Source organism: Neophocaena asiaeorientalis, unplaced genomic scaffold, assembly GCF_003031525.2.
Source record: "Neophocaena asiaeorientalis asiaeorientalis breed wild unplaced genomic scaffold, Neophocaena_asiaeorientalis_V1.1 scaffold143, whole genome shotgun sequence".
Classification (NCBI taxonomy): domain Eukaryota; kingdom Metazoa; phylum Chordata; class Mammalia; order Artiodactyla; family Phocoenidae; genus Neophocaena; species Neophocaena asiaeorientalis.
Window position 1 is genome coordinate 3071031 of NW_020175536.1, and position 12298 is coordinate 3083328.

The window sequence follows — 12298 nt, forward strand, 5'->3', positions numbered from 1 at the left end:
AGATCTCGCTGGCAAATGAGCTTCCCTTCAGGGCTGGGCCAATCCAAGGCAGCCCACTGGATGGGTGGTGTGGGAAAGATTTTGCTTCTCTTTTTCCCTTTGTCTCTTCCCTTCCTCCGTCTCCCATCTCCATCCTCCCTTCCCTTCCTTGTCTCGCTTCACTTTCTTTTTTTGTCCCCTCCCCTCATGCACACTTCTTCTTACTCTCTTTCCTTATCACTTTTCCTGCTGTCCCATTGTCCCCCTCCTCCTTTATCTGGTGCCTTCCTCCTTTATCTGGTGCCTACCTCCTTTCCTTTGCTCTTTATTTTTCTCCTCTTTGTCTAATCCCATCTCTCTGCCACCTTGCCTCTTTCTGTCTTTTGTATACGTCTGCCTCTGTCTCTCTTTCCCTGTTTTCCTCTTTCTCCCCTCCCTCTACATTTCTAACCCTCTCGCCCTCAATCTTGCAACCACTACAGAGGCAGGAAAGCATGGTTTAGGGCACAAGAAAAGTCCAATTCTAATAGGACACAGAACACATAGAGGGGGTAAGCAGAAGAGCTTGGGATGGTATTTGAAATTATCTATGAGACAACCTTGAATCCAGGTTAAAGAGGGTTTTCTCCTTCCAAAATAAAACACAATATCATTTCGCCCCCACAGGACTGGATAAAAATTTGACTTGACCAGTTGTTGGCAAGGATGTACAAACAATGGAACATTCATACGCTGCTGGTGGAAGTAAAATGTAAAATGGTGCAACCGCCTTGGAAAACTATCTTTTTCTTTTCTCATAAAGTGCAATGAACATCTGCTCTATGACCCAGCAATTGCACTCTTTGGTATAAACCCAAGAGAAGTGAAAAACTATGATCACATAAAGACAAAACATAATCATAGCAAACTGATTCATAATAGCCAAAATCTGGAAAATACCCAAATGTCCATCAATAAGAAAGTGGATAAATAATCATGGTATATTCATACAATGGAATACTACTCAGCAATGAAAAGGAACAAACACACAACATAATGACAAATCTCTAAAACGTTATGTTGAGTGAAAGAAGCCAAACACAAAAGAATATGATTCCATTTATATGAAATTTAAAAATAGACAAATTGCTCCAGTTGATTTTGTTTGCAACTTTGTGAGACTCTGAAGGAGAGGGCAGAGGTTTTTCTCATGTCATTAAAACTAACCCACTGTGATAAAAATGAGGAGGGTGGTGGCGTAGTACTGACAAGAGGGCAAGGGCAGAAGGGATATTAACTGGAGAAGGAAGCTTCTCAGATAATGGAAATGTTCTCTCATTTTGGATGACATTTATACAAGTGTATACAGTTATCAAAATTTATTGAACTGGACACTTAATATTCTATTGTACGTAAACTATGTTCGCTTTTAAAATCACCCATAATTACATAATCCACCAAAAAATACTGCTATATTTTCTTTTTTTCTATTCATATACAAATATATTTTCATAACTGAGGTTAAATGATATATACAATTCCTTTTCTTTTAACATCATTTTGTGCATTTTCTCACATCTTTAAAATTTGTTGAAAAGCATCCCTTTTAATGAATATAATAGGTCATCCTAGAGATGTACCATAATTTGTGCCACCATTTCCCTATTATTGGACAGGTATGTTGTTTCCATTTTTTCACTATTATTAATGGCAATGTCATGACAAACATAAACGGAAATGTGTAGGTACTGAAGATTTTCTTACATTAAATTAGTGATTTAAGAGCAGACCAGTTAAGTTTGACTCTCAGTTCCACCATTTACTAGCTGTGGGACCCAGGCAGGTTACTTAACCTTCCTCTGCTTCAATTTCCTCACTGGAAATGATGGAGATGTTAATAGTAACTTACCTCTAGGGTTGCGGTGAGGTTTAATGGGGTAATTAATATAAAGCACTTAGACATGTGCCTTGCATTTAGTAAGTCCTCAAGAGGTATTAGCTATTGTATACAGTATTAGGAGGAAAGAAATAAAACTGGGCTTAGAACAACTAACTTGCAAACAAGTTAAAAAAAATTATTATTGTTGGAGGACTGGGGGAGACTGGAGAGAGTTTTTAGATTACCCCCAAAGTCTGTATTTGGGTTGGCAGAGTGTAGACTAGGGATGGCATAGCCCACATTTGCCACATCCCTTGACCTTGGCAGATGTTACTATTCAACTACCACACCACTCCCATGGAGCCCAGATATAGCCTCATAATCACTTTCATCACTCTAGATTCACTACTCTTTCATCAAGCTGAGATAAGGGGTGGGCTTCTTTACATCCTTGTTCTAGAGCAATGGTTCTCAACCCTGGTACATATTGGAATCACCTGGGTGGTGGGGTGGGCAGACTTCCAAAATAGCCCCCAATGATCCCCACCTCCTGCTAGGCAGGCACGTCCTTGTGTACTTCCCTTTTTGAGTGCGGGCTGGACCTAGTGGCTTGTTTCTAATGAACAGAATATGGCAAAAGTAAGATTAAGCTATATATATATAGAGTGGATAAACAACAAGGTCCTACTGTATAGCACAAGAAACTATAATCAATATCCTATGATAAACCATAATGGAAAAGGATATTAAAAAAAAGAATTTGTATATATGCATAACTGAATCACTTTGCTGTACAGCAGAAATTAACACAACATTGTAAATCAACTATATTTCAATAAAAAAAGAATAGGGCAGGGCTTCCCTGTTTGCGCAGTGGTTGAGAGTCCGCCTGCCAATGCAGGGGACACGGGTTCGTGCCCTGGTCCGGGAATATCCCACATGCCGCGGAGCGGCTGAGCCCGTGAGCCCAGCTAAGCCTGCGCGTCCGGAGCCCGCACTCCGCAATGGAAGAGGCCACAGCAGTGAGAGGCCCGCGTACCGCAAAAAAAAACAAAAAAAAAACGTACAAACTTCTCATTATAAGACAAGTAAGTGCTAGAGATGAAACGTACAACATCATTAATATAATTAACTGCTTTATGTTACGTGTGAAAGTTGTTAAGAGAGGAAATCCTACGAGTTCTCATCACAAGGAAAAAATATTTTTTTCTTTTTCTTTAATTTTATATCTATATGAAATGATGGATGTTCACTAAACTTATTATGGTAATCATTTCATGGATGTATATAAGTCGAATCATTATGCTGTACACCTTAAACTTATACTGTGCTGTATGTCAATTATATCTCAATAAAACTGGAAGAAAGAAAAAAAAAGAAAATAGCTGTTCCCTGCCTGAGGCTTGGCACTGGCTCCTGGCTGATCATTTAACATTGATTGGTTTCCTGTGGTTCTTTGTGAATTGCTTACTAATGCTAACCTGGATACCCTCAGGATCAGACCCCGCTCTCAGGCCAGCTCCCAGATTGCCTTCAAAGGGCCTAGAGAGTCTCCTTCTGGGCCAAATTATGAACAAAAATTCACAATCAATGTACTGGAAAAATATGAAATCAAACGGATCCACTTAACAAACTTATTATCCTTCCCAGTACTTAAATCATGTCTCAACACAAGAAACTAAAATGTCAAGAGGATGAAAATAATGCAGTGTATCACAGTCTACAAAATTCTATTGAATTTTACCTGCTGCAATTTTGCACATATGGTCCTGAAATGATAGGTAAATGGTGGGATGTTTGGCATCTTGCTCTGTGACTTTATACCTAAGGAAGAAGGAAACGAATATTTACTGTGAAGGTATTATGTGTCAGGTACTGTGCTGGGCAATTCACATGTTATCTGGTTTACTAGCCTAGAGAAGCAGAATAACAGTGATGGGGAGAACAGTCTCATAAGCTAAACAGCTGGGTACAAGTGAAGCTCCGCTCTTACTAACTCCTGCCTCCATTTTCTTATCTGTGAACTGGTCAGAATGATAATAATAGTACTTTCCTCATGGGGTAGATGAACTGATTAACGAATTACATGAATTATTACTCATAAGACACTTAGGACAGCACTGACTTTCCATGTTTAATAATCTACCTTTAGGGCTTCCCTGGTGGTGCAGGGGTTAAGAATCCGCCTGCCAATGCAGGGGACACGGGTTCGAGCCCTGGTCCGGGAAGATCCCACAGGCCGCAGAGCAACTAAGCGCATGCGTCACAACAACTGAGCCTGCGCTCTAGAGCCCGCGAGCCACCACTACTGAAGCCTGCCCACCTAGAGCCCGTGCTCTGCAACAAGAGAAGCCACCGCACTAAGAAGTTTGTGCACTGCAACGAAGAGTAGCCCCCGCTCGCCACAACTAGAGAAAGCCCGCGCTCAGCAAGGAAGACCCAACGCGGCCAAAAATAAATAAATTAAATAAATAAATTTATTTGAAAAAATAATAATAAATCTACTTTTATGTTCACAGCATACTTGTGAGATAGTATGACAATGCTTAATTTACAGATGAAGTAACTGAAATTCAGAGATGTGAGGCAATTTGCTCAAGGTCACAAAGTTAACAGTGCAGGAGGTATTTGAACTCAGGAATGCTCCAAGTACAGCCCAACATTAAATTCCTGGCATTATTCAATCCTGAGCTCCCATCATGTGTCAGGCACTGCAGAGAAAGTGAAGAACTAGAAGATGAGGTCCTGTTCGTTTTAGGGAAAAGAGGGGAGTCAAAAACAACCAAACAGATGAAGAAAGTTTCAGACAGTGACAATGCAGTGAAGACAATGAAACAGACTGACGTCAATAGGCAAAAACGGAAAATGACCCAAATGTTCATCAACAGGAGAATGGATACACAAATGGCAGTAATATATCCATACAATGGAATAGCAGGGAATGAAATTCTGATACACGTAACAGCGTGGATGAATCTCAAAATCATTATGCTGGGCGAAAAAAAGCACATGCAAAATACTACATGCTGTATGATTCTATTTATATCATTCTAGAGAACGCAAATGAATCTATATTGACAAAAAACAATCCAGTGGTTGCCTAGGGCTGAGGGCAGAGAGAAGGATGGGCTGACTGCCCAGAGGAAACTTCTGGAGTGAAGGAAATACTCTGTTTCCTGATTGTGGTGGCTGTTTCATGGGTGTATACATATAACGAAAGCCATCAAACTGTACATTTTAAATGGATACAGTTTCCTGCACATTAATTAAGCCCCAGTCAAGTTGATTTTAAAACATGGAATAGTGACTGTGCAGGTTGGTAGGGCAGGGCTACTTTAGGTCTCTCGAACAGAATGAAATTTCTGCTGAGAATTTAATGATGTTCAAGCGGTAAGAGATCTAGTCCAAGGGCACCCAAATATTCTCAATCCACGGCAAGCCAAGGGCAGGGGGCATCTGGTCCCTGATGCAATGAGGAGGTGCAGTGTCTAAAAAGAACTTAAAAATAAGAGTAAGACCCACTTAAGAAATTTCATTACCACCATGCACCGGCAATTCTAAACAATGTCAGTGACAGAATACTCTTCCCTGCTAAAGCAGACCACTCCTACAACCAGTGTTTTCAGTAATGGTCCATGGGATCAGAAAATTCTGTGTGGCATATAGTTAACCTTAATTTTTTTTGAGTACAGTGGTAAATCATGATTTTAAAATATGTCTCATAAGGCTTTCCTTGTGGCGCAGTGGTTAAGAATCCACCTGCCAATGCAAGGGACACGGGTTCAGGCCCTGATCTGGGAAGATCCCACATGCCGCCGAGCAACTAAGGTCGTGAGCCACAACTACGGAGCCCGCGTGCCACAACTACTGAAGGCCGCGCGCCTAGAGCCCGTGCTCCGCAACAAGAGAAGCCACCACAATGAGAAGCCCGCACACCGCAACAAAGAGTAGCCCCCGCTCACCGCAACTAGAGAAAGCCCACACTAGAGAAAGCCCGCGCACAGCAACGAAGACCCAAAGCAGCCAAAAATAAATAAATAAAATTAATTAATTGATTTTTAAAAATATGTCTCATAAGCTTTTATCGTACCTATTACAATTTCCTTCACAGTGCCCTGCCTTTGCGACTTTTTCATTGACTTTTATTGAAATTAGACTTGAATAGCTCAATTCCCATCTTGTACATGGGATACCCAGCCCATCCGGGTCCCTAATGGTCATGTCAGATCCTGCTGGCCAACCAGCTCACAAATGCCAGCGAATTCAGGAAAACTGTTATTTGTTTTTCTAATTTTTATTTTTGTTTTGTTGCATTTGACTGAAAATCTCCTGCAGACCATATTCTGGGATCAAGCACCTGGCATCTGCTCCAAACCATACATTCAGTGACTAACTCCTCATTTTTACCAATGAAGAAACGGAGACCCGGAGATATTAAATCATTTCCATAATGGAACAGCTAAGACCAGGATTCAGGTTAGACTTTTGCCATCCACCACACTGCCCCCACTGCATATTTACTGAACACCTTCTACATGCCGGGCCCTGTGCAGGAAGAGACAGCCCATAGAAGATCTGAAAGAAATGGTCTCTGCCCTTTAGAAGTGTAGTCTTAGCGTCCAAGACTAAACTGGCATGAATCCACCAGGGAAACGTATTCAATTGCCGAGCACCTATTATACAAGACACTGAGCTGGATGCTGTGATAATAACTGACGTGGATCAGGGGTTCCTGTGCAACCATCCTACTGCACACCTGTGTCTTATTTGACCCTCCCAGCAGCATTACTAAGTAGTAATATCAGAATCCCACTTTTCAGAGAAAAAACTGCTGTAAAGGAATGTTAAGTAGCTTGCCTAAGGTCACACAGCTAGGAGTGGAAGCGCTGGGCTTTTCCTGGGTCTGTCAGACTCCAGAGCCAGAGCTCTTATCCAGTGTTCTCCCCAGAATCACTATTATCATGCAGAAGGGATACTAAGAGAATAACACTGGCACTTACCCTTAAGGTAACCGTAGGCTAGTAGGGGATAAGGCTTGCCTGCTTCATCACAACTCCTGCTCACAGAGGTTACACCCAGGCTACGTGGTACAGGCAGTTTGGACCAGCCAAGTTCAAGGTAGAAAGAGAATTGCAATTTTGGATCTCCCCCTTAGTAGGCTTGGCCTCCATATGGTCCCAGAGTGACATGGGGAACACACACCAGCTCAGCTTAAGAGACTTAGGGCACTGTATGGCACCATAAAAGCCTGGCTCAAAGGAACCAATTTTAACAAAGATTTGTATAGGTCTTTCATACTGTAACATTCAACACAATCCCCTCCCACTTCAACCACCTGTCTGGCACCCTAATACCATACACACATATATAATAAACTACAAGCATATTTTCAAGAGAGACCAAAAAAAAGCCCAAGAACTTACAGGTTACCGAAATGTGGTCATCAGTTTTGCCAAACTGAACACCAAGATATATGGTCTCGCTGGAAGAGCATACTTAAATTCAGGGCTGTCCTTGAACATGAGAATTATATGGGGATATATATGGCTGTCATAAAGCTAGATCGCTATAAACACACATCATTTTCTTCTTCTGGAAGTGAAGAATGGCTCCTAAGGTTTTGAGAAAATAAACACTAGTGGATGTTTTATTTTTAACCAAGTGGTTGATTGGTGAGAATAGGTACCAAATACCTGAGGGCTGTAGTTTATGTCAAAGACTTCAAAGGAGAAGCCTACACTTCATACTAAGTATGAATCTTGAATTATGCCCTTATAGCAAAAGCATCCTCAGTATCAGTATACAGACCCCTCAAATCTTAGTCCCAACGTGCTTTTCTAGTTTTTCTCTGTATTCCTCCCTCTCTGCCTCAACCAGACTACTGCCACGCCTGGGATGTTGTAGGCACTTAACTAAAAGTTGTAGGAAGAAAAGAAGGAAGGAAGGGAAGGGAAGGAGGGAGGAAGGTAGGAGAGAATGAACAAATGAAATAGTAAATATAATCAGGGCTTAAATGAACTCATGCTATCTCCCTCCTCCCCTCTATGCAATCCTACTCTATATAAAGGCTCCCATAAACTCAGATCAAAGTATCATTTGAATATGACACAAGAAGCTTCTAACTAACCCAGAGCCGTGTTTTTCCATTCTGGCAACACATTAGAATTATCCAGTGAGCTTTCAAAAACCACTAATGCCAGGGCAGAAAATATGATTTAGTTGAACTGGAGTGAGGCCCAGGCCACGGTGCTTTTTTTCTAATGTGCAGACAGGGTTGAGCATTTCTGGTACAGCCCAACCTCCTCAGAGGTCCCGAGAGTTGATGTTACTTCTCCAAGGCCAGAGAGCTGGTGGGTGACAGAGGCAGGACAGGAACTCAGCGCATCACTGAGTCACTCTAGCCTTTATCAGCTCTTGATCTCATGAAATTCTTCCTTCTCTCTTACATCTCTCAGACTACAGTTTTTCTAATTCATGTGCCAGGTGCCAGGTACATGGCAGTGAGCAAAACAGCCAGTTTGCTCTCATCTCGGCCTCAGCAGGAAGAGCCCATATACCTGGAGGCCTTTCTCAATCTGGATCATGCTGTCTACTTTGTGAGTTTCTTGGTACCAGGAGCCATGAGTTAGTTATTCATCTCTGGAGCTGCAGGGCCTAGCATGTAGCCTGGTACGGGGTCAGATGTTATGACAGTTTGATGAATAAATAAATGAATGCAAGTGATTCCTGAATCCCCTTACATGGAATTAAAAAAAAAAAAAACAGAAAACTGTCAAGAAGACCCCTTGTATGAGTCAGGACTTTCTCAATTTTATGTCAGAGAAATCCAACTTTTTAATTTTTTGAGTCAAAAGAGGGTATTTATTTGCTCATAACTGGCAAAGTCTAGTGTGCAGAATCCCAGAGCTCAATCCATGTCATGAGGGCTCTATCTCTCTTCTCAGCTCCCAGCTTAGTTTGTACCATCTTGGCTTCATGCTTAATTCAGGGTCTTTCCAATATTCCCAGTATTCCCAGGTTCATATCCTCTCATTTTAGCAATCCCAACAATGACCACATATCATTCCCAGGGAAGACTCTGAGGGCCCTGTCCAACCATCCCTGAACCAAACACTTTGGCTGGTGAAAAGTGTACTCTGATTGGTTGGCCTGGCTCACAAGCTCACCCAGGGGTGGTCGGCAGGGTACCACTAATGTCAACCTCACCAAGAACACATGAAATTGGCAAGGAGTCCCCCTTAGGAACCAGAAGAAGGAGACAGGAAAATGTGCCGGACTGCCATGGTCTTCTATCTTTCCATCTCTCTGCTCCATCATCCTACTTGGCATGATGGCTTTCATCCTCATCCATGTAACTTCATGGATACAAGATAGGTGCCACAGATTTAAACGTTATGATGTCTTCAAGGCAGGAAGAAAGGGAGAGGGGCAGCCCTAGCCTTATCTGTCACTTTTATCAAGAAAGCAGGGACTTCCCTGCTGGCGCAGTGGTTAAGCATCCACCTACCAATGCAGGGGACACGGGTTCGAGCCCTGGTCTGGGAAGATCCCACATGCCACGGAGCAACTAAGCCCGTGTGCCACAACTACTGAGCCTGTGCTCTAGAGCCTGCGAGCCACAACTACCGAGCCCATGTGCCACAACTACTGAAGCCCGCGCGCCTAGAGCCCGTGCTCCTCAACGAGAGAAGCCACCACAATGAGAAGCCCATGCACCGCAATGAGTAGCCTCTGCTCGCCACAACTAGAGAAAGCCCGCGTGCAGCAATGAAGACCCAATGCAGCCAAAAATAAAAATAATTTAATTAATTAATTAATTAAAATAAAAGAAAGCAAAAACTTTCCCAGAAACACCCCAAGAAGACTTCCCTTAACATCACTGGCCAGCACTGGACAACTCTGCTACCCCCAGCTGCAAAGAAGGCTAGAAAATCTAGTTTTAACAAACTGGAGTTGAATTTCATGACTAGCTGGGATCAATACTAATTTCTCCTCCACCCTGTACTCTCCCTCCCCAGGGTTAATTACTCTTGCCCTGAGCCCCCATAGCATACTGGGCCTCCCTTATCAAAGAGACGTATGAACTGTACAGCAATTGCTTGTTTTTCCAGCCCTACCCCTCGCTAGGATTTCTAAAGACTTCTATCTTATTCATAGTTGTATCCCCAACCTTTAGCACAGTGCCCAGCTTCAATCCACCAATATTTTATGACTGTCTACCACGTGTCAGGCCCTGTGCAGATAAGTAGGCTCTCAGTGAAAACATCTTGTATGCATGGATGAATGGAGGTGTGGATGGGGGTTGGGTAGATAGTGGATGGAAGAATGGTGGATGGTAGATGGATAGATGGGTGGGTGGATGCATGGATGGGTGGATGGATGGTGTTTAGATGGCTGGATGGTACATGGTGGATAGCTATCATCACTGTCCAGTGGCTCCACCCCGAGCAGCCTGGGGCTCCCTTGTCCTCTTCTCACCCCTCTCACCCTAGGCTGTCATTTCACCTACCTGAAAGCCTTCTGATTTCACATGGAGCCATTAGATAGTCCCTCTTGGTCCTCAGGCAACAGCTAATACCTTCCCTTCCTTCTGCCACCCAGCATCCAGCTGAATCTTGAATCAACACCAGTCAAGTGGGTGTGAACGGAAGGAGACTACTCATTTTTTGCTATCAGCTACCTCTGAGTGTGTGCATTCCAACTGCTTCCTCTCTCTCTCTCTCTCTCCCTCCCTCCCTCCCGCCCGTCTCCTCTTCCTTCCCTACTTCTTGGGAACTGGTTCAACCAGAGTACACCAGCTCATCTGCATCTGGCCTCACAGGACAGGCAGGAGGCAGCGGCGGAGGAGCGGGCGGGCGGGCGGCCAGGAGCTGCAGCGGCTGCCACGTGAGCGCACAGCCGGGGCCGCGCCGCACCGCGCCGCCCGGGACGCCAATGCCGGGCCGGCGGCGCGCGGGGCTTGCTCATGAGGCCTCTGCCGAGCCGGAGGAGGAAGAGCCACGGCCTCTCGCTGGGAGTCTTCGCCCTCTGCTTGGCCGCTGCCCGCTGTCTGCAGAGTAAGCAAGGGCCGGACCGGGCGGGGGGCGGGGGGCGCGGGGCGAGCCACAGCTTTCCGCGGGGCTGGGCGCGGCCTGGAGCGGGGACCCGGCCTGGCGAGGATCCCCCAGGCCGGCTCCCGGGTCACTCTGGGTACGCGCCCCGCCCCGGGCGTTATCAGAGCCGGAAGGCGCCCGGAAGATAACCGGCGCGGCCCGGTGGCCGCCTCCTCTGCAGCATTTTTAATTTCTTTTTCCTGGAATAACCAGACTGCAGCCCAGGCATCCGCGACCCCCAGGGCACACGGGCCCCGCCCCCTACTGCGGGGACCCTCCCCCTCTCTTTCCCGCGCCTTCCCCGGTCCCCGGCCCTGGTCCCTGGTGCTGTAGGCCTCCCCACCTCTCAGAGGAACCCCCAGCAGACTGTCTCGAAGAGAAGGGGTTGTAGAGGTTTGGGTTGGGTGTTGGGGCCAGAATCTCTCAGGCCGGCGGTGGTCCTCACTGCTCTGTCCGGAACGGAGGGTTTGGATGGGCTGTCCCCGGAATCCCCCGGCTTGGTGAGTCTGCATGTAACGCACAGCCCCACAGACTACCATGGACCCAAACCACAGATTTGAATGCAGTTCTGCTTTCTCATTTAATCGTGATCCTTATGACCATTCTCATTTTACAGATTAGTCATCTGAAGTGTGGAGACTGACCAGTGCAGGGCCACTGGCGGTGGGAGGGTCTATAGTAAGGGGCGGTGCTTACTAAGCACGTCTGCGCTCACTGTCCCCGGGGCTTGACAACACTTCTTTCATTGAATCCTCGGAGCAACCCTATGAAAAAAGTGCCACTCTTATCCCTGTTTCACAAGTGAGAAAACTGATGCACAGCCGTCACTAGCTAGGCCGTGGTGGAGTTAGGATTTAAACCTGGGCAATCTAGCACGCTTGACCTTTACACCTCTCTAGCTAGAGCCCAGCTTTGGAGGCTGCAGATCTCAGAAACCCAAAAGGACTGGGAGGGGGGCATGTGCCTCTGGCTGTCTGTGGAGCAAGGAATAGCCAGCTAGTCCATCAGGTGGGTGGGTGTGTTTGGCCTTGCAGTGACCTTTTCTATCATTTTTCAACCCTTCAACATGTGTTTCCAATCAGGCATTCTCATGCAACATCTGTACAGCTGTCCCAGGCATTCAAGGACCAACGATTCACCACAGTGTATAATTCATTTATTCACTCACTCATTCATGGCACCCTCTGCTTTCAGGAAGCAGGCCACAGTCGTACTGGGGATACCATGGTTCACAGTCCTGTCCTCAGACGAGCAGACAAGAGTGCCGGCTTGGAGTGGCGAGTCCTGAGAGGCAGGAAGTGCCAAAGTTCTGGAAGCCCTAGAGGCTCAGGGGAATGAGGCCAAGCCTCCCAAAGGGAGCTGCACCTAC

At 45.3% G+C, this 12298-nt stretch overlaps 2 protein-coding genes across 3 annotated transcripts in view; one reads left to right on the plus strand and one right to left on the minus strand.

Moving 5' to 3' along the window:
* The window catches only part of HEPHL1 (hephaestin like 1), a 172614-nt gene extending 161197 nt beyond the window's left edge, over positions 1-11417 (minus strand). The window contains exons 1-2 of one of the 2 annotated variants that reach the window (XM_024731261.1): positions 11273-11417; positions 3582-3661 (exon numbers count right to left, since the gene is read on the minus strand). The gene's annotated coding sequence lies outside the window, so the exon portion shown is untranslated. Of the gene's footprint in view, positions 1-3581; positions 3662-10346; positions 10463-11272 lie in introns of those variants that run through there. The other variant, XM_024731262.1, reaches the window with a different exon arrangement.
* VSTM5 (V-set and transmembrane domain containing 5) overlaps positions 10635-12298 on the plus strand; it is a 29239-nt gene continuing 27575 nt past the window's right edge. The window contains exon 1 of the mRNA XM_024731264.1: positions 10635-10893. Within this exon, the coding sequence (XP_024587032.1) occupies positions 10803-10893 (91 nt within the window). The 5' untranslated portion in view covers positions 10635-10802. The remainder of the gene's footprint in view (positions 10894-12298) is intronic.